This window comes from Antennarius striatus, chromosome 16, assembly GCF_040054535.1.
Source record: "Antennarius striatus isolate MH-2024 chromosome 16, ASM4005453v1, whole genome shotgun sequence".
Lineage (NCBI taxonomy): Eukaryota > Metazoa > Chordata > Actinopteri > Lophiiformes > Antennariidae > Antennarius > Antennarius striatus.
In genome coordinates, this window is record NC_090791.1 from 15,208,107 (window position 1) to 15,230,171 (window position 22,065).

At 38.7% G+C, this 22,065-nt stretch overlaps 2 protein-coding genes and 1 long non-coding RNA gene across 4 annotated transcripts; all 3 read left to right on the forward strand.

Annotated features, from left to right (window-relative positions):
- The first annotated feature begins 121 nt into the window (after nt 1–121).
- Nucleotides 122–12,371, forward strand: stxbp2 (syntaxin binding protein 2). Of its 2 annotated transcripts, none has more exons than XM_068336626.1 (19): nt 122–225; nt 2,585–2,634; nt 2,719–2,800; nt 3,857–3,933; nt 4,028–4,103; nt 4,307–4,410; nt 5,068–5,216; nt 5,304–5,388; nt 6,010–6,140; nt 6,253–6,360; nt 6,630–6,687; nt 6,792–6,857; nt 7,096–7,176; nt 8,610–8,751; nt 8,917–9,023; nt 9,116–9,214; nt 9,314–9,399; nt 11,469–11,629; nt 11,719–12,371. In XM_068336626.1, the coding sequence occupies exons 1-19, from the start codon at nt 189–191 to the stop codon at nt 11,796–11,798; spliced, it is 1,779 nt and encodes a 592-aa protein (XP_068192727.1). In that variant the 5' UTR covers nt 122–188; the 3' UTR covers nt 11,799–12,371. The 2 variants fall into 2 exon arrangements, with proteins under 2 accessions (XP_068192727.1, XP_068192728.1); XM_068336627.1 differs by having other exon boundaries at nt 11,472–11,629.
- Nucleotides 12,372–15,057: 2,686 nt separating this feature from the next.
- On the forward strand, nt 15,058–18,413 carry LOC137610296 (tubulin beta-4B chain-like). Its single transcript, XM_068337852.1, has 4 exons — nt 15,058–15,196; nt 15,770–15,878; nt 16,564–16,674; nt 16,789–18,413. The coding sequence occupies exons 1-4, from the start codon at nt 15,140–15,142 to the stop codon at nt 17,844–17,846; spliced, it is 1,335 nt and encodes a 444-aa protein (XP_068193953.1). The 5' UTR covers nt 15,058–15,139; the 3' UTR covers nt 17,847–18,413.
- A 3,050-nt stretch (nt 18,414–21,463) lies between these two features.
- On the forward strand, nt 21,464–21,968 carry LOC137609170 (uncharacterized). Its single transcript, XR_011038305.1, has 3 exons — nt 21,464–21,511; nt 21,610–21,744; nt 21,844–21,968. It is a non-coding gene; the product is annotated as an uncharacterized lncRNA (long non-coding RNA).
- The last annotated feature ends 97 nt before the right edge of the window (nt 21,969–22,065 follow it).

A 22,065-nucleotide genomic window follows, 5' to 3' on the forward strand; every position in this document is an offset into this window, starting at 1 on the left:
TAAGAAAACTATTGGAATTGAATGACCTGAACGATATTTTCTAAGTGTTTTGGAGAACTTGTGAAAATCCGCGGACATGTTCCTGTGTCACACACAGGGGGGAGATGTGATCCTGTCAAAGGCTTCGTACCGGAGCCACACAGGCTTTGACAACAAGGAAGTGGCTCCAGCGCCAGTAGACTGTCAAGATGGCACCGAGTGGCCTCAAAGCAATAGTTTGTGAAAGTGAGTAAAATATTCTCTTTAATGTCGTCTGCTTTCACAGATTACCGTAATATAAGGAAATCGGTAATAAGAAACTACATCTGGAACTTTATAATTTGACGATCAAAAGCAGAAACTGGGGGACACTTTAGCCGACCGAAGGTTTCTTCCTGTTCCATTCCAAAGAAATGCTCGTTGTGTGTCGATGGAGATACAGTAATAGTATAGGCAATCAAAACGTGTGCTGTACCGTTTCGTATGCTGGCAGTCGCATTTACTGTTCTTATTTCGTCATATAAAAGAAGAAAAAGGTGCCGCTTTATTAATAAAAATGAGGCAGTCCGGTTTGCAAGCTACATGAGCTAGCTAACTTAAAAGGAAGTCCGGTAAGTTGTGTTTAACCATTTAGCACCGATCACCTGGAACGTGTCTGGTTAGTCTTTAAAACATGCGTCCTCTAATCCTATCGTCATTTAAAAACTCATTTTATAATCTATACAGTGTGAATTCACAAGTCACTAACTTTACCAAGCAAAAGTTTCATCTGATGGTGTTATTTGTTTAACTTCTCTAGTTTATTATTATAGCATTTTACATTGAAATGAAGTTGCTCAAGTTCAATTTGTTTTTTTTGTTTTTTTTAATTAACTATGCGACTATTAGTGATGCCAGTGTGATTCAGAACTATCATGGGACTCTTGCTTTTAGATGTAATAACATAATGGTGACCCTGAGCTGTCAAGTTTGAAGTTTGCATTCTCTGCTGCCTAGATGGCAATAAACTCTGAGCAGTGATAGAGAATAAACGACAATAAGACCCAATGCACAGGCAGGACAGGCTTATATCTGGGTAAGTTAAAAAAAAAAGTTTAATGCATGGTAGTAAGATTACCAAAATTACTTTGTGGATGATTCTTCACTTAATATGACGAATCACAATTACCAGTCTTTTTCCCCCCACTTCTCTGTATGAAATGAGTAAGAACACAAGGCATTCATCAGTAATGAAATTTCCACATGGTTGATCGTTTATCAGAAAACCCCCCAGACATGATTAGGATTTACATTAGTCTCAAGTCATCCTGACAGCTTTATGTTATTGTGGGAAGGTAAAGGTTAGATGATAGTTCTTCACTTCTACATATATATATATATATATATATATATATATATATATATATATATATATATATATATATATATATATATATATATAAAATCTGAAATATTCCGTTACGCCATAAACAGCATGGAATTCCAGAAGTAACACCATAATGATCATGATGGTTTATCACAAGGTGATAATAAACTTGTTCCAGGCCTGTTACCATGTTATTATAATGTCAGTTAGCAAGTGGATTGACGTAGTACTAAGATGTATAGCAATCAGTATCTTGTCACTACCATATTTTTTTGTGTGGATAGAATAATGAGTCTGTCTTGTTTTTTGTTTTTGTTTTTTCCCACACACCCTTCTTCTTTCGGTACTTTATTAAAGGAAGGAAACTGTGTAGCAAAGGTCATAAGCCGCCCAGATCCTCTTGAGTGGATAGATGACTGCATAAAATGGACCCATACTGATTACAATTGCATTGTAGAGACAATTAGGGTGCTGGTTTTTATCCATGAAAAATTTTGGAAAAGTGGGCCACTCCATTGTGAAGTACAGCAGGAAAACATTTCACGTTTAGTACAACATCTCAGGCGGAATAACTACGCTTCTATTATCACACACAGTCGTCTGCAGTTTAAAACAAGGAAGTTGCATGAGTTCCTTGTCCCTGGTTTTGAGGTGGAACGCACAACTGACAGTGAATGTTTTGTTGGTGTATACATTAGATACCACAACATCCATCCAACCATCCATCCATTCCAACTTCTTCCGCTAATCTGTAGTCGGGTTGCGGGGGCAGCAGCTTCGACAAGGAGCCCCAAACTTCCCTATCCCTGGCAACATCCACCAGCTGGACGTGCCAGGAGGCATCCGCACCAGATGCCCAAACAGTTTCAGGAAAATCCCTTCAGTTACAGAGTTACAGAGCGTCACTTTTGTTCCATATAGCATCTTTTACATTAGCTGTAAAAACAGGGATTGTGTGTTTGTCCATTTGATGTTGACGACTTGTTGGAAGGGAATGTACTTCCTCTGTAGATATAAGATGGTGTCCTAAAGTAACTAAAATCGATGATTGAGTTTCTTAGTTGTACAGTAATATACTGTAACTGTAATAAATCATTTTCTGCATTCCATTTTACCTGTATTATATCCGGTTTCTGTTCAAAATTCCTTATAAATCCTAAACACTATGACTATGAGTTCAACACATCAGAAGTCATTGGTAGCTCAGTCAGTTTTTTATCTTTTTGTTTTACTCAACAGAAATACTTAATGGGGTCATCAGGAGTGTGAAGAAGGATGGAGAATGGAAGGTAAGGGTAATATTTTAAATGGCCATTAAGCTTCATCGTCATTCACACAGAATTCTGAACTCTTGTTCATCTTGTGTTTTTCAGGTTCTCATTGTGGATCACATGAGCATGCGAATTTTGTCCTCTTGCTGCAAGATGTCTGATATTTTGGCAGAAGGGGTAACCAGTAAGTTGAGGATACTGTAATTTAACGATCAGACTACAAAAGCAACTAGAAAATATCAGGATACTTTTATAGGTGTTGCGTGAATTTATAAGTTATAATTATTTCTGTTATTTTTCTTAGCCTGTAGAAAATCCTCTCCACTGCTGTAGAACAATGGAACTATGAGATTAGCAAGATAACACTGCCTGACCAAAGAAAAAGTCGGCACCAAAAAAAGTCACTCTCATATTTTACGCTGTGTATTTCCTGTGAAATTGATTTGATTAGCTACTGCAATATCACAAGATTTATTTCCATCCAGCGATGCATTATTTTTTCATCAAGATCTTGCATTGATGATGGTGGGATTTGACAGCTGGGCAAAACCATCTCCAGCACATCCTGAAGATTCTCAATGGGGTTAATGTCTGAACTCTGTGTTAGACAATCCATGTGTGAGAGTAATGTCTCATGCTCCCCGAAATGCCCGGTCAGGTCAGGTCTAGGTTCAACAACAGTATGTGTTCAAAGAATGAGGTCAGCTGACTACCTGAATATACTGAATGACCAGGTTATTCCATCAATGAATTTTTTTCTTTCCCGATGGCACAGGCTTTTTTTGAAGGGGCCAGGCAGTGTATTTGAGAATGCACTGGACCTCTTATAATGATTAGTAGCATTAAATGTACGCATTTTCTAAATTTATAAATTTTTGTAGGCTGGATGTGGGTTTCTGGCCGTATCAGTACAATACAGACAAATGCTTGTAATCAATGAATATTGCCCACTATACTAAGGGGCATAAATGCTCAATTACTGATATTAAGTCCATAAAAAGCTATAACAATCATACATGTCAACAACAAAAAGTAATTAAACATGAATGTTATTACAGGACTGTTTGAAATTGACATCAACGATTGATATGTCTATAATTTATTGTAGAATTCACTCATTTTGATGTGGATGTTTGCTGTATTTCACTTTACAGGATGATGATTTATTTGTTGATATTTTGATGTTGATGTTTTATCACTTTAAGTGCTTTAGCATCTCCTAAATATCTTCCATTTTCAGTCGTGGAGGACATTAATAAACGAAGGGAGCCCATCTCTAGTTTGGAGGCCATTTATTTGATTTCACCTGTGGAGAAGGTCAGTTGTTGTCTTGTCTCCAGTGTTCTCCCATAATGTTAACTTTTGTCCTATGTTCTTATACTTTTAAACAAAATTTTGCTTTTCGTTACAGTCGGTTCATGCTCTCATTAATGACTTCAAATATGCAGCCTTTACGTACAAAGCAGCTCATATCTTTTTCACTGACAGTAAGTATGCTTGTGTGCAGAACATTCTGTTCACATTTTTGTTGTTAACTTCATATTAAAATGCTACAAAAGATGAAGTGTTTCAACCTTTAGAAACTTATTCCACAGTTACTTTCAAATGTACGATGCAAAAAATGTATTTTAAAAATAAGAAATAACACAAAATATCATAATTTCTAATAATTTTATTTTTGTTTCCATAGCTTGTCCAGATGGGCTCTTTGCTGAAATTGGGAGATCCAGAGTTGCCAAAGTTGCCAAGACTTTAAAAGAGATTAATGTTGCCTTCCTGCCATATGAGTCTCAGGTAATGGGTTTTCCCTTTTTCACTCAAATTACAATTACACATTATTGTTTTTTATGGGATATGATTACCAAGTTCTCTGAAGCCAGTCACTCCACTACTTGCAGCAGTTAATCAATAACAGTGTACGGTGGGTTTGTCTGACATTTATGAAAGTTTAGAGTGAAGCAAAATGGTAAAATTGCAGTCAATACAATTAAAACAAGCTGAAAGACATTGGTATGATCTTGATAGCCAAAGTTGGTCATACCTTTCTGAGTTCATTCCTGTGAGTGATACCTTTCATATTACACACAGTGTTTGTACCCGGTGGTTGGTTTGCCTGTTTGTTCATTGGAAGAGACAGAAAATACAGAAAGAGGCATGTTCCATGAAATAAATCTTTGGATTAATGGACACAAGTTCTCATTTATCCAGGTCATGGTTATCCAAAGTTGTTTAAATCCATCCACTGCACTTTAAGAAACAGTGGAGAAGAAGCTTCTTCAATTGGATTGATTTAAACATCTTTGGATATCCTGCTATTCTGTTTTCCTTAAGATTTTGTGAAGGAGGGCTCAGGTGAGTTAAATAGATGTGAAGAATTTTAAGTCATTTGTAGTTTTCCATTGGTCTTGTACTCATAATGTGACAAGCATTGAATCTCTGTCTCCCCTGCAGGTGTTCTCCCTGGATGACCCAACATCCTTATATTCCTTCTATAGTTCCAAGCCAAATGAAAACAAAGGCAAAATGATGGAAATTCTGGCAGAGCAGATTGCGACTCTGTGTGATACACTGAAGGAATATCCTGCAATTCGTTACCGCAAGTACGGATACGTTGCATTAAATTAAAACAAAACATTAGATTGCCATTGATTTGGCTGGTAACAGCTGTGCATGTTATGTTCTCCAAGGGGACCAGAGGAGAATGCTCGACTGGCTGAAGAGGTCTACCAGCACCTTAATGCTCACAAAGCTGACAACCCAAGCATGGGAGAGGTAAGAGACTACCTACAGCCACACCAATTTTTACGTGCGTTATTATAATGTATCAATATAGTTCTGCAATGTCAAACATTGAATGAATTCTCATACTGCTTATTTATGCTAAACCAACTTTTCAATGTAAGAGAATTCTCTTCCTTAGGGATTCTGCAACTCTTCACCTTCACTGTTCGTAGATATTTTCATAGTTTCTGGCTTTTATTTCCTGCCGGTTCAATTTCTCACACTTTGCTGGACATTTCCTTTCTGCTGTTTTTCTCTTCTTTCTCAGCTGAACCCCTTTCTTCAGAGATTCACAGGCATGTATTTCTGTTCCCTTCCTCCCATCACATACCTGAAATGCTTTACTATGCTGTACTATCAAATCATTCTGTGTACCTTTACTGTACTTAACACTTCAAGTTCACTGATGTGCTTCCTCCTTCTTGCATTGGAGGTGACAATGAAGTCATACAGATAACAGCTGAAAATATTTTCCGCATGACAGATCCACAAAAACACAATAAGGGCCTTTCTTCTATGTTGTTTTGTAATCGATCATAATCTTTTACTGTGTATCTATTAAAATCAATCAGAATTTCCATCATCAGTTACTGGTGTCTCTTATGTCTTTAGGGTGCCGATAAGGCACGGTCCCAGCTACTGATTGTTGATCGTGGGTTTGATCCCATCTCTCCTATTCTACACGAGTTGACCTTGCAGGCAATGGCCTATGACTTGCTAGATATAAAACAAGACATCTATAGGTAAGTGATCATCTTGTTAATTTTCTGCTTTGCGAAGGCAGTGTGCTGTCCTGGACATTCAGTCTACTTATTCATGATGATGTACAGTGTGAACTTTTTTTTTTTTCTTAAGTTATCAAACAACTGGAATTGGGAATGCAAAAGAAAGAGAAGTGTTACTTGATGAAGACGACGAGCTCTGGGTTCACCTCAGACACATGCACATTGCAGATGTCACCAAGTAAGTCCGTCACAAGTAGACAAGTCAGCTGTTACATCTCTATATCTGTCCAATGTGATGTTTCACAAATATTAGTTGAGAAGATTTATGGTTGCCAATTTTCTTTGTAAGCTAGTAATTAATGTTAGTGCAATGAATATACAGTATGTTTTGTCTGTAAGGTGTTTCGAAAAAAAAATTCAATCTGGATTACATTTTTTTTCTCCGTAATATTATAATTCATTAAACCAAGGAATCAACTTTTTTTTTAAATTAAAACTTTGTTGTAGGAAAGTGACAGAGCTTCTTCGCTCCTTTTGTGAGAGCAAGCGGATGTGCACTGACAATGTGAGTGTTCATGAACTTTTTTTGTATGTATTTACAGACGTCCATGATAAAACATTAAGATTTTTTTTATTGTCAAAATTTTGCTTTAACTATTTTGCTTTCAGGCCAATCTAAAAGATCTATCCCAGATGTTAAAGAAGATGCCACAGTATCAGAAAGAGCTGAGCATGGTGAGTGGGACATAGAGAAGCCAACTTTTTTTTTTAACCATGTAGTATCATCAAATAATGATTAGTGTCACAATGTTGATTACGACCCAAGACTTGCAGAGGAAATGCTCTCAGTGGGGGTTTTTTTTTTGTCATGTCAAAATTGTCAGTTATGGCTGCAGCTTAGAAAAACATTTTGTATTTCATGATAATTTTGTTACCACTACAAATGAATTAAATTTTTTTCTTTCATTCACAGTACTCTACTCACTTGCACCTAGCTGAAGCTTGTATGAAGAAATTCAAGGCCTCTCTTGATAAACTTTGTGAAGTAGAACAGGTTAGTATTTTTTCAATTCAGAAACTTTTTTTTTTACAGTATTGCCTTAGAGACATTACTTATTGGAGTCTGTCTGCACGTAGGTTGTTGGCTAAACTAACAATAGTACAGGTTTTTTTTTTATATCACAGCAGATCAACTATAATCTCCCATCGTGTTCAGTCATCAGACACATACATTAAGCACCTTATAGAAAATGTTTGGCATGGATTTATTCTGTCCAACCCATACCACACAGTAATTGACCTCGACTTCATGGTATTTTTATTTATAGCTCCTCTGGAATATGTAACTTCCACGATCTGGTTATATTTAATGGAGAATTGTAATCGTAATATTGCATAAGAAGCTTGGGAAATGCGGAAACAGCTGTTATGTCACAACTAGTGGAGGGCTTTGAATCACATTCATGTAATGCAGTGTAGAAATCCTTCCATCAACATGAGCCTGTGATAAACAGTCCAGAACTGTTCCAAGCTTCGATGTTTTGTTTTATGTGCCAGACATGCTTTGTCTCAGTGGCAGGAGCATTCTGCTACTGTTGGACTTGTATCCAATGAGGTGTAATCACACAGCAAATTCTAAGTGGTACATTGTTGTGGTATTACGACATGCAAGTGTTAATGGCTTTTTATATGAGTGAATCACTCAACTGCACTAATGGCTAATGGCTCGACAGCATGTCCGAAAGCTGCCATTTTAATCCAATGGGCATGTCTTGGCTGTAAGATGAACAGTGTTGTCCAAACGGCAATAGCTCTCTGTCAGCTGCCATTTGTTTAAGTGCTCTACATTGTTTGGTTTGGCCAATATAAATATATCTGTGTAATGTAATAAATAAAATGCACTGTATTTTTATGAGCTATCCTCGCCACTCTAGTTTCACTTGTCCATGAATAGTTTTTGTTGATTGGCTAAAGCAAGGCTTAGTTCAACATCATCATAGGTCTGGGCCAGAGATTTTTAGGAGGTCACATAGTGCCCAGGAAATCCCAAAGCTACATGTAAGTATAAAACCCTAAATCATTATATTTTTTTACATGCCAAATCAGGATTTCCAAATTTAACTCCAGTCTAGGACACATTTCTTCATTTCAAGTTTATTTTCTTCTCTTCAACTACAGGATGCATTTACTGTAGATTTTTTCAGAACATTTTTTATGACATACATATAATGACACAATTTGTTTCAAATTAGTTTACCCCTCTGATATTTGGAAAAAATATGTAATTTATTTCAAATTAGTTTGTCCAAATGTCAGAGGGGAAGTGCTCTTTAAATATGGTCATGGTGTAGTTGCATTAATAGAAATGTAGTAAGGCTGAAAGTTATTCCTGAGGATGTCAGCTGCTAAACCAGCTGTCATAAGAGTCTGCTCTCAGATGACTTGTAGTTGTTAATGTTAATCTTTAACCATGGATGCGTTTTGTAGGACCTGGTAATGGGAGAAAATGCAGAGGGGGAGCCTCTCAAAGATGCGATGAAGAGCATTGTTCCTGTCCTCCTCAACACCGAAATTGCAGCTTATGACAAAATCCGCATCATACTGCTTTATATATTCCACAAGAAAAAAGGTGTGCAGTGCTCTGTTTTGTTGAATCCAATTTTAACACCCACGTGCCTTTTTGTGCACAGAAATAGACCACAATGTACATCAGTTAAATATTATGACCAGAACTTAATACTTAGTATTACTGTTGTTCTCATTATTTTTTTGTATTTTTGTCTTGTCCATTTAGGCATTGGGGAAGAGAACCTTGCTAAGCTCATTCAGCATGCAAACATACAGGCTGACAGCAGCATCATCAGCAACTTGCAGAACCTGGGCTGTAATATTATAGCTGGGGTAAATTCCTTAATTTCAGTTTGATTGTAGGCTCAGCATTACTGTATTAAGAATAGTCCTTCAGTATTTGTTACATATGGCGTGATTTTTAGGGCCGTAATGCTGGGAAAACACTGCCAGAGAGGAAGGAGCGCACAGAGAGTACATATCAGCTCTCCAGATGGACACCCATCCTCAAAGACATTATGGAGGTATAAGGCTAACACTACATTTCTGATGTGTCTGGTCCATTTGCTCAGTGTTGCTTTTACCATTTTGCATTTAATTTTATTGGCTTTCCTGTGTCTTAGAACGTTATTGAGGACAAACTGGATAGAAAACAATGGCCATTCATCTCTGATCCTGCTCCCATCAACACAACTCAGACTGCCGTTAGGTGGGTGCTGAAAACAGAAAATAACAAGGCAGTCAGAGACATCCCGCGACATCCCTGAATTCAACATTTAACCTGACCTACATATTTTGTGCCTCTGGCTTCCTGAAAATGTTTGTTTCTGTTTTGTGATTATATATACAGTGCGCCCTCGCGCATTCGCGCAATAAAACTCACGACTCCACCTTATCGTGGATTTTTGGTAGGCAGTCACGTGATACCGTACGCACATTCTATTGGCTGACGGCATCTGGAAGTGCGCTCCATTCCGTCAGTCTCGGACTTTCGTGAGAAACAAAAGTGCTTTAAACAGTCTATCAGAGTATGGGAAAAGGTAATACAGATAGAGGGTGGTTTAATATCAGTATGGGGAGGGTTCATAAACGTTTAAGATAAATAGATCGCAATCTCGATCGCGGATTCCTTAATCGCGTGTGGATCCTGGAACTTATTAAACGCAAAGAATCACTGTGCACTGTATACAGTGCTTAGCTTGTTTGCGCAAATGCGCTGACACTGCAAGAAACTTAAAGGAGCTGTTCTGAAAACACAAATGAACATGAGGTCAGATCCAGAGGAAAAAAGGTTCTAAAAGGAGAGAGTTGGGCAACACAGACATACACAATACCACGGTTATGTCATCCCTCCTTTAAGTTAGAATCTGGGTTGCTCCAAAGAGATGGATGCGGCTAAATTATGGCACAGTGCCTTAATAATCAATACAATGAATGGGAAACAAGTGTTCATTAAAAAGCCTTGTGAACGTGTTTTCTCAAAAGTGAAGTTGATCAAAACCAAACCATGAAACAGGCTCTTCATTTAACACTTTAAATTGAGTTGTGTGTACTTCAGAGTGTGTGAAAATAGCTAGTAGATGCTCAAAATTCAAGTAAATTCAACCAATCTTTACCAGAAAATGTCCGCTACAACCACCACTGGACCATGTACTTCAGTTGCTGAAATGCATGCAAAGATCAGATGTTGACCCTGAGTTGGAATTTGACAATTACTTTAGTTGTCATTTTGAGATTTAAGGGTGACGGTGAATAAAACAGTTGTTTCATTCAATTCATTCATTAAGTTATTTCGTTAGTTATTGTAGTTCCATACAAATACAATTTTTTTTAAAAACGCACAGCCTAGTGTGTGAATATTCATGTACAGTAGTGAACTATGTAGTTTAGTAGTTTTGAGTCAAAATGCAATAAATTTAAAGACCATACTACTTCATTTCCCATCTGACAACACTGGTGCTGGCAGTCTTTAGTGTCATCAGTTTGTCAATCTGGCCCATTCTTATTGAGGGAGTATACTCACATTCAGAATTTGTTTGACTGAAGGATGAATTTATTAGAATAAGGTGGTCACCGGTGACTTCACAAACATGTTTGATATGTTAGCCAAATTTTCAGAAAAAATCATGAATGTGTTTTGATTTATGCTACATATAATAAATGATTACATATGGTAGTAAAGTAATAACTACATTCACCTACATTATAGCAAAATTCATAATTGGGAATTTTTTTGTCACGCTTTGTTGTGGTTTGTAAAATTAAAGAAATATTAACTAGACCTGCAGACAGATTAATGTTGTCTTTCCTATGGTTTTTGAATACCCTGTAATCCCCCAGGGAATTCCTTTCATGAAGCTTTCACAAACCACTTTCATGTGCCTGGGTTCTTTCATAATCTGTATCATTTTAGTAAAGTGCAGAATTAAAACTGAGTGGTCATTAATGTTAACTGCAGATTATGGGATGGCTATATATAAACCCAGACATAGCCATTTGAAAAGAGGTTAATTTGACCTCCTTCAAAAAATTTTGAAACCTGATTAGTGGACGTAGTGAACAAAGCCTTGCATTTTGTTCAAATATGCTTGATGATTTTCATTTGAATACTGGGACAGCATGAAACACTACATTCTATTTAAGGCCTTTGCTATTTTTACGAATAGATATGATTGTTGTTGGATCAATATGTTTGTGATAGTGACTTACAAATAGACATTTTCTTTTAGTTAACTGCTGCTAGCTCAGATATTGTTTTGTTTTGTTTGTTTTTCACAGCAGTGCTCGTTTTGGACACTGGCACAAAAACAAAACTCCAGCAGAGTATCGCTCTGGCCCTCGGCTTATTATATTTGTGATTGGTGGAGTTTCACAGTCTGAGATGCGCTCTGCCTATGAAGTCACCCGAGCAACTGAAGGGAAATGGGAGGTGCTGATTGGTAAGCATGAGGCATGTGTTTTGTCCCAGGAAGGCAACTGTCCAATGGTTTTGATAAATTTTATGGTAAACATTCCTCTTCCTCAATAGGGTCATCTCATATTCTGACGCCAACCACCTTCCTGAATGACCTAAAGAGTCTGGACCAAGTTCCTAATCCTGATTGTTAAATAACTGAGAAGTAGTAAGGGTTTAGTCTCTCATTTTAGATGATTGATTGTTGGTCTTCTATGACATCTGAAGTGAACTGTGAAGTTGAATTTTAGATGCAGCCATGGAAGGATACGTTTATTATTATTTTATTTTTGAATGTTATTTTGAGTGTTTGTTGTTAATCAAGCTGTGTACACTGCTGTAATTGAAATTGTATTAAAATATTTAACATAAAAAATATAGAAGACATTTTGATTGTTTATGTATTTTATTTCCCAGATTTTGTACTCTTGAAAAAAAGATAATTCCCACAAACCCTGATCAAAAATATTATTCATGTCTAATATAGATGTATCTAAGTCAACTACTGTATGTGTCATAAATTCTGTGACAAAGTTTGGGAAACTTATTTATCTTCTTCTACTGTATTTCTTTCCTTATCTGGGAAATTTAGGCTCATAGAAATGTCTCAACTGTTGTTTTATTAAATCCTGCACTTTTACCATGTACAATAATATGTGATTGAGAGCAAATGTGGTGGGTGTTTATTTCTTTCATGCATAAAAATGAGTAATAAAATAAATACAATATGCACTTAGAATTGTGTCTTGTGCTTAATATTCCTGGGGACTTTTGTGTTTATGATGGAGAATTAAAAAAAGGATCCACTGGACTTGCTTAAATTTGTTTTAAGGGGATTCACCTCTCATCCAAGAGGCTCTTTCAGTGCAGTGAGGAATGCAGTGACTTTTACATTAAGGACACCAAACAACCGCTCCACAAGCATATGACTCAACACAGGAGTCAACTCCTCAGGACTAGACGTAGCAGTCCACCTGTGCCTGAATGACACAGGGCCCTCCTTTGAGGACAGTAATGTTCACATTTCATCAGGGAAGAGTGACTTGAGAGAGAAGTTAAAGAAGCTATCTTTGTCAAATTGGAGAAACCTCAGAACAGAGAAGAAGGATTGAGACACCATCCATCAGCAATCTACAATGCAGTATTGACCTCCATCCCTAGAAACCACAATGAACATTCACACCTGGGTGCATCTCAACACAAGAGCTTACATGAAGGTGGGCAGGAAAATGACTCCCTTATGAATGGTAATGACTCCTAATAAGACTAATTTTCATGGTGGGTTTGGTTGTTTTATTGTTTTTCTGGACCAACAGGAGTTTAAGTGTCTGGACTCTACCAGTCAGTCAGAACTGAAGAAGCCTCTCAGACGAGAGGAGAAACGTCTTCAACCAACCTAAAGCAAGTCCAGTTGATTCTGTTTTCATCTTCTTGACTGAATCTAGTCCTTACTTTTATAAACCCATGGAACATTTGACCCAACAATGGTCACTATTGTGGGCTACAGTTGATTTATTGATTTATTGTATATTATTATTGACACATTTAATTAATGTAATCTAAGAGAGTTAGAACCGTTTCACCAGAATCCTGGATTGTCTGTGCTCCTCATCATCTTGTCTCTTCAGCACCGACTCCATATGGTAGCAACAAAAAAGCTAACGGCAATCCCAGGCAGAAAAATAACTTTAGTCTTAATTGCTATGAGGACTGGAACAACAGCAGCGGAGCCATCACAAACTATGGAGTAATAAAATACCACAGACAGTATAACCTGTTTGATCTGGAGATTATACATCAGTTCATTAATAATGGAATGACAAGGTGACACAGAAAATTATTTGTCAAAATAATTTATAAACTGGTCAAGACAGTTTATAGAAAATGTCTGCTTGACTTGTTATAATCTTGAGGAGGGTGTATGTATGCCTCCTGTTAGTTTTTTTTTTTGATGGGGTTAAACATTTACAGTAATTTACAGTAATTTACAGACCTCTCTCACCTATAGAGATCAATAGAGTTTGTTCTATCACACACAACTGTGACAGGTAAATGATAATATTAAGTGCATCAAAAATTAGTTGAAATGTCTTTTAATCAGCCAGAGGCCAGTCGCCACAGTCATTTTATTTTATTGAATCAAAAACATTGAATGAGGCAGCCTCTGGGTCTTTGTGGATGTTGTTGGCTGATATCATACTAGACTTTATAGAACTACAGTCATTTTACCTTTTTAGTAGAAATGCTGCAGTAACATTCTTTAAACACAGAATTGATAATTCCGAAGTTGCAGACGAAGCTGCTGCCAGTTTGTCAAGAGTAGATTTCCTTTCAGATGTTTCACGTTCTGTGGATCAGTAATAATCAGTAAAGTGGGATTAGACCAAACTTGGTATCAGAACCCATTTCAAACTTTTGTGTGTCAAATTTTGAATGGACCCCCTTTTGATATGAAAACAAACCTGAGGGAGTGATGATTTTGTTCAGACTGAAAATGTCAGTCCAGCAATTCGATAGGTCTAATGTCTGCGTAGGTGCAAGCTAATAATAGGTCATAAAATCGCTGCACCTGACACATCACAAGCATACAAATGTCGGTTGGACACTGTCACGGAAGATACACCAAGAAGTAAACTAAACTCTAAACACCTCTTTTTAATTCCTATCTTCAGGAATTCATGAGTCGTCAACAACAAGCATCAGATTTTCCATTGTAGTAAATCAAAGTTTCACAGGTACAAAACAATTTGAATGAATCTGAATTTATCTCAGCTACGTACTGTATTAATAGCAGTGCTGTGAAGTACTGGGATCCAGTACATATACAGCACATATATATGTATAGAGATTATCATCGGTGTCTGGTTTGACTGTCTGCCACGTGGCCACTTCTGGAGACTTTTGTAGGTATTGGCCCACTGTTATTTTTTCAAAACGTTGTTACTAAAACAATAATCCTATCTCATGTTGAAAAAAGTGAAAAACTGATCAAGAATTTGCAACCAAATCCAGACCCAACTTAAAAACGTATGAGTTACCCATGAACGCCTTGTCATTTTGCTATACTCACTGTTGCTATACTCACCAGTATGTATTTCCAGGTTGGGCATTGCCATGGTGGAAGGGTTGGGGGGGGCAGCATGACAATCAATCTAAATCAGTCCAATGATCAATTTGTAATTAGTTTTAAAACGCAGATTGACATTTCGATCAACACCTAGTGGGGTGTGGGTTTCTGACAATAAACAATCATTTTCTCAGACGATGCACTGCCTCCCCATCCTATCCGCCATTTTCACGGATCTTTATTCCTCCTCCTGTCTGGTTGCCATGACGATGACGTAACATTTCACCACCGATTCAGTCCAATGGATGCTCCAAGGGGCGGTGCGAGAAATGTAGAACAATCGACCACCGGAGCCATCGTTTTTGTGAAGCTCTGCCATTTACTTGAACAGGTTCTCCTCAAGAAAATCCTCCATCCTCATCGTCCAAAATGCGTGAGATTGTCCATCTTCAGGCCGGACAGTGTGGAAATCAGATCGGAGCGAAGGCATGATTCTGATTTATTTCTCTCTCTTTTGTTTTTTTTGTTTTTTTTTAGGTTCTGGTGAGAGAGTTTTTTTTTTTACGCGCCAAGAAGAGCCGCTTAATCCAAACAGACATGAATTGTTAAGGAGGAACCCTGTCCGCCCTTTTGTTGAGTTCTCTGTGGAATGAATCAACATTAACATCAGAATCTTTTAGTTAATAGTCGATCGAGTGTCTGATTTATTTGGGTGTCAGGGTTGTAACGGAATCAGTCATGTCGGACTAACAGACGCCATTGAGGCAGCCCCCCCCCCATGACCTACATCAGCATCACATAGTCAAGATGGGAAAATGTGCAAAAAGCTTTAGGTTTTGTGCTCTTGTAGCATGGAAAACAATCACTAATATGGTTATTAGAATATTATATAATATAAACTCCTCTTTTTGAGTCCATGAAGGCTATTTTAAATTGTTTGGATTCTAAGTACTGTCATTTTTCAGTATGTTAAATGAAATGTATTTTTGTGTATAGTGCTAGGTTAACACCGCCCCCCCCCCCCCCAATCTTCTGTTTCCTTGCCTTTTTTTTCCTCAGTTCTGGGAGGTGATCAGCGATGAGCATGGCATCGACCCCACCGGTACCTACCATGGAGACAGTGATCTTCAGCTAGACAGGATCAGCGTTTATTATAATGAGGCCACAGGTAAGCTACGTATTCTGTTATGCACAGCAGAGCACATCTCAGGTTACCTTTAAAAAAGCCTTTGAATACAGATCAATGCTTTATATAAGACGTTTCATGATCGACAATATAACAAGTGTTAGCTTGCTGATTTTCCTTGATATGTTTATATATCATGTTTAGTCACATGCCTCCTCCCTGTCCAACTAACTTATTGTTTGCATGCAAAGGAGCAGGAGGGCAAACACAGACCTCCATATTGCCCTCCCCTCTGGTGCTGAGGACATCTAGGACAGAACATTTAGGTCTGAAGCAGCGGCAGTCTATCAGCCAGACCCAGAGCTTCAACACTGGGCTCACATCAGTTCTGTTCACCGCTGATTGAAACTGAAACGAGACGCAGGAGGTTTTCTGTGATGACACACATCCAGAGTAGTTGGTTTAAGTCAGAACTAATCAAATTTGTTAGAATCTGACGAGGGTGTAATTCTTCATGATTTATCTTCCCTTCACCACGCTGATAAAATAACTATTTGTGTTGTTTAAGCAAGTCCATCATTTGAGCACATTTAGGGAGTGTAAAATAATTTATAAAATGATAATTCACAATGATTGAAGCTAACAGTTTGAAGAAGTCATGATTTTAGTTAAAAGACTGCTCAACCAGTCCTTCTCAAAGAGTTTGAATCATTTCTTGTGATTCCAGGTGGCAAGTATGTACCCAGAGCCATCCTGGTGGATCTGGAACCTGGAACGATGGATTCTGTCAGGTCCGGACCCTTTGGGCAGATCTTCAGACCCGATAACTTTGTATTTGGTGAGCTGTTTGAATCAAGTGAAGATGCCTGTACCAGTAACTGCATGTGAATTCTTCTTTGTAAGAATAGCTCACCTGTTTTCGTAATGAATGACCTAATACTCTTGACTGCAGGTCAGAGCGGAGCCGGAAACAACTGGGCCAAGGGCCACTACACCGAGGGGGCCGAGCTGGTGGACTCCGTCCTGGACGTGGTGCGTAAAGAGGCTGAGAGCTGCGATTGCCTGCAGGGCTTCCAGCTCACACACTCTCTTGGTGGTGGCACTGGGTCTGGCATGGGCACCCTGCTCATCAGCAAGATCCGCGAGGAGTATCCCGACCGCATCATGAACACTTTCAGCGTGGTGCCCTCTCCCAAGGTGTCTGACACCGTGGTGGAGCCCTACAACGCCACCCTGTCTGTCCACCAGCTGGTGGAGAACACAGACGAGACCTATTGCATCGATAATGAAGCCCTCTATGACATCTGCTTCCGCACGCTCAAACTCACCACCCCCACTTACGGAGATCTCAACCATTTGGTGTCCGCCACCATGAGCGGCGTGACCACCTGTCTGCGATTCCCCGGCCAGCTTAACGCTGATCTCCGTAAGCTAGCTGTCAACATGGTGCCCTTCCCTCGTCTGCACTTCTTCATGCCAGGCTTTGCTCCCCTCACCAGCAGGGGGAGCCAGCAGTACCGCGCCCTCTCTGTGCCCGAGCTCACCCAGCAGATGTTCGACGCCAAGAACATGATGGCCGCCTGCGACCCACGTCACGGCCGCTACCTCACTGTGGCCGCAGTGTTCAGGGGCCGCATGTCCATGAAGGAAGTGGATGAGCAGATGCTGAACGTGCAGAACAAGAACAGCAGCTACTTTGTTGAGTGGATTCCCAACAACGTAAAGACGGCCGTCTGCGACATCCCACCCCGTGGCCTCAAAATGGCTGCCACTTTCATCGGCAACAGCACCGCCATCCAGGAGTTGTTCAAGCGCATCTCGGAGCAGTTCACCGCCATGTTCCGCCGCAAGGCCTTCCTCCACTGGTACACCGGCGAGGGTATGGATGAAATGGAATTCACCGAAGCCGAAAGCAACATGAACGACCTGGTGTCTGAATACCAGCAATACCAGGACGCCACCGCCGAGGAAGGAGAGTTTGAGGAAGAGGGAGAGGAAGAAGTCGCTTAAATCCAACCTGAACCTCATTCCACCCCAATCCCATCCGTCTCCATGATGCATTAGATGGTTCACTACGATTAAAAACGTGTTCTCTCCTGTTAGACGTTGTTAACTGGTTCTACTACTACTAATTTTTTGATTGAGATGTCATTGTATGTTCTGAATACACTGAAAGTTTGGCATTCCTCGCATCCGTTGGAGAACACAGACAAGACCTACTGCACTGACAGGGAAGCCCTCTATGACATCTGCTTCAGCACACTCTAAACTCAACACCCCCACTTCTGGAGATCTCAACCATTTGGTGTCTGCTACCATGAGCGGAGTGGCCGCCTGTCTGTAAGCTAGCTGCCAACATGGTGCTCTTCCCTCGTCTGCACTTCTTCATTCTGGGCTTTGCTCCCCTCACCAGCAGGGGGAGCCAGCAGTACCACGCCCTCTCTGTGTGTTCACCAGTACGGAAACGTGTTCTCTCCTGTTAGACATTGTTAACTGGTTCTACTACGACTAAGTTTATGGATCAAATGTTTTCATATGTTCTGAACACAGGTTTTAAAATAGTTATAATCAAAAATATTTCTGCCTCTGGGTTTTTATTGATTGAACTTCTTCTTTTCCTTTCGGCTTTTTCCTTCAGCGGTCGCCACAGCGAATTAGTTGCCTCCATCTAACCCAGTCTTCTACATCCTCTTCTCTCACACCAACTCCCTTCACTACTTTATACTGTTCATACTGGGTTTGGGGGGTGGTGATGGACTAAAAAATAAGTATTTCAATTGGCCAGTTAACTAGATAGAAAATATCAACTTGATGTCCACACTTATATCAAATTGGGGGATTATTCAAGGTAAAAGCAATAAATAAAATAAAGTTCTGACACGAGTTAGGGATAAAGACTTAAAATTTAAGACAAACTCAGCTCAGAAGAATCAGCTAAATGAGTTGCCATGACTAAAAAGGAATGAAATATCTGATAGTCAAAACTAATGACAACAGTCTGAGCTTTTGTTGTATTTCACAAACCTCTTGCCATCATTTAACAAAGGAATGCATTAACACTATTTAGTAAATCATGCTTTATTTTGATGCGTTTTGCAATGCATGATTGGTTGGGTGACAGATTTTCTTCAAATTCTGTGATATTAAATTAATTTGATTGCTTAATGAACATGAAATGTACTATTTTCTTTCATTTGTTTGCTATAGAACCTAGTGAAGTTTGAGGTAAAAGATCAACATGGATTTTTCCAGTGACTAATTCATAAACTGCAAAATCAAGTACAGGTACATGCTATAATAAGGCAAAAGACAGGAAAACATCTGTAAACTAAAATACTTTTTGGTGCTGAAACACTAAAGCTCATCTGCAGAGGAAATGTTTCAAAATAGACTATAAAGTTAAATATTTTATGTCACTCAATTCGGAAAGTGAAACCCATATATAGATTTATTACACACGTAGTGAAATATTTCAAGCCTTTATTTCTTTAAATTTTGGTGATTACGGCTTACAGATAATGAAAACGTGAAATTTTCTGTGTCATAAAATTTGAATGCTGTGGCAAAGTTAATATTGGAAAGTCATGGTGTCACACCCTAATCATCTATACCTGCAGAGGAATCCTCTCAGTTTGGGTCAGTAGGCTGCACAATCATAGGTAAGACTGTTGACTTGACAGCTGTGCAGAATACAGTCATTGACACCCTCCACAAAGAAGGAAAGCTTCAAAATGTCATTGTTGAACAAGCCGGTTGTTCACAAATCCAAGCATATCTAGGGGAAGTTGAATGGAAAGTAAAAGTGTGGTAGGAAATGGAGCACCAGTAAACAGGATAACTGCATCCTTGAGAGGATTGTCAAGCAAAATCCATTCAGGAATTTCACAAGCAGTGGATTGAGGCTGGGGTCGGTGCATCAAGAAACACTATGCACAGACAAATCTTAGACATTGGCTGCAAATGTTACATTCCTTGTGTTGAGTCACTCCTGAACCAGAAACAATGTCAGAATCGTCTGACCTGGACTTACTGTTGCTACAGTTAGTATTACTTTGGGTTTCCATGTTATCTGCTGGTGTTGGTTACATGTTTTTGTGGTCCACAGTCAACACAGCGATCTGTAAATTCGACAGCACTTCATGCTTCCTTGTGCTGACCAGCTTTATTGAAATGTTGATTTCGTCTTCCAGCAGGACTTGAGACCTATTGACACAGCAAAAGGTATTGATAGCTGGATCAATGATCATGATGGTACTGTGCTTGATTGGCCAGAAAAAAACTGAAGATGAGAGATGTAATAAATCTATCCGAGTCTCACTCTCTGAAATGAGTGACAAAAAATATTGAACTTTTCCTTGAAATTCTATTTTTTTATATGTATCTGCATCTTTTTATTTTCATTTATTTGACCTAGCGTGTTTGTGAATTTAACCCACAGCACACAACAAATGTAAATAAATCTGTGTCTGTGAAGATTTTAAATTATCCCGTTCATGCACTCTTGTTGGAAGTCCAATTGACTTAATTCAACATTCTATGGGAAATATTTATCACAGCACTGGTTTTCTTCATCTCAAAATGACAACCTGGGCATGAATCTACCTCAAGCATACAGTATTTACTATGTGAGGCCTTCAAACCTCAACTTAAATCACGGTGTTTGGTCACAAGAGAGAAAATGCACACCTACTAGTGGAAAAAGATGATCCTTGTCCATGCGAAGGATTATGTTTTCATCTGGGATTACAGATGGAAATATTAAGTTCGGGGAAGCTGGGGTTTTAATGGTAATGGTTAATACTCACGACTTAATTCTATTTAAAAGCCTTCCACCAAACCATATTCAGTTCACATTTAGAGTAGCGCTTCAGTCGGTATCATCATTTCGATTACACAAACAATTGTTACCTTATGTATCTATTGATTTTTTTCTTAGTTTACTAGAGGAGTTTGTGTGAGGATTTCTGTGCTGTTCTACATTTTGTCTAGGTGCATTTTCTATTTTTGTTATATTTTTCATAATGGCATAGTGGACTCAAATTGAGGAGCTACAGACACTATACTGGTAAGAGATTCATTTTTGTGTGCGAAGGGTTATGTACATTTAGTCATCAATGCATTATTCTCTGATTCCTTATATTTGTGAATAGAAATTTTGTATATTTTAAATTATTTTTGGCAGTTGTATTTTATGCACTTTTTCATTAATTCATGTTATAATATTACATCATAAAATTATAACTTTATTTAAAAAATCATATTGATTGTTATTATCGATCCCGAACATGAATCCAAGACTACCTAGCGTAACATTGTCTGTATAAGGGTTTTATAGGTCTCACTATTCCCTCTTTTCTTATGGCTCTATGTGTAACAGGAGGCCACAGAGCAGGGGAAAATCCACAAAATAATGAGTTACTCACAGCGTGCACAAGCGGAAGGACAGAGATGCGTCTTGGCTCCTATTAAAACTGGAGACACTAAGATTATGCCTGAAGGTTGGGACCACAGACACAAAGATATCTGCATTTATACATATTGCAGTGAATTTACTGATTGATTGACCCCTGCTCCCCACAGATTTACATCATAGGGCCCTCGCCTATACCTTGGACAGCAGACAGAGGCAACAACTTAATGACTCTTGGGTTTCACTGCCTATGTTTAATCACCAGGTACTAGGCTTACACTTTTGAATGACTTGAATGCATGCACTGCAAGAGGTGACGTGATTCATAAATGAATGAAGTCTGCTTCAATTTCTTTTTGTCAGGAACCTGGGTTTAATAAACATCATGGCTCCGCACCTCAGATCTCTGTCACAGAGAGTACTCCAGATAGAAACAGGAAGCTGCTGCTGGTACAAGCCAACCAATTAAAAGTTCCCACTAATACCAGTTCTGTAAAGGTACCTTCTGACCCATCATGTCATTCTTGTTGCTTTCATGGTTAGAGTTTTCTTTTATTGCTAGACTTCATCTTCATTCCTGCTGCTTTTTCTCAACAGACAGAATTACCCGATGACCAGCAGATGTTAATAAATACAATCAGTCACGGTCAGCGTGGACGCATGGACGACCAGCGCTGTTCGATGGATCCTAGCAAGAGTGCACCCTGCACACCCAAACACACAGACACAAAACCTATTGCAAATACAAGCTCAGGTGAAATTTAATGTATCCCTATCTGTACATATTTCCTTAATTATCTCCATTTGCAGACTTGTTAC

Excerpts from the sequence above, each read along its gene's own strand:
- stxbp2 (XM_068336626.1), top strand. The coding sequence starts at position 189 with ATGGCACCGAGTGGCCTCAAAGCAATAGTTTGTGAAA. Across the intron at positions 6,141-6,252 it reads ATAAAACAAGACATCTATAG|TTATCAAACAACTGGAATTG; the intron begins GTAAGTGATCAT and ends TTTTTTCTTAAG. Across the intron at positions 8,752-8,916 it reads TATATTCCACAAGAAAAAAG|GCATTGGGGAAGAGAACCTT; the intron begins GTGTGCAGTGCT and ends TTGTCCATTTAG.
- LOC137610296 (XM_068337852.1), top strand. The coding sequence starts at position 15,140 with ATGCGTGAGATTGTCCATCTTCAGGCCGGACAGTGTGGAAATCAGATC. Across the intron at positions 15,197-15,769 it reads GAAATCAGATCGGAGCGAAG|TTCTGGGAGGTGATCAGCGA; the intron begins GCATGATTCTGA and ends TTTTTTCCTCAG. Across the intron at positions 16,675-16,788 it reads ACCCGATAACTTTGTATTTG|GTCAGAGCGGAGCCGGAAAC; the intron begins GTGAGCTGTTTG and ends TCTTGACTGCAG.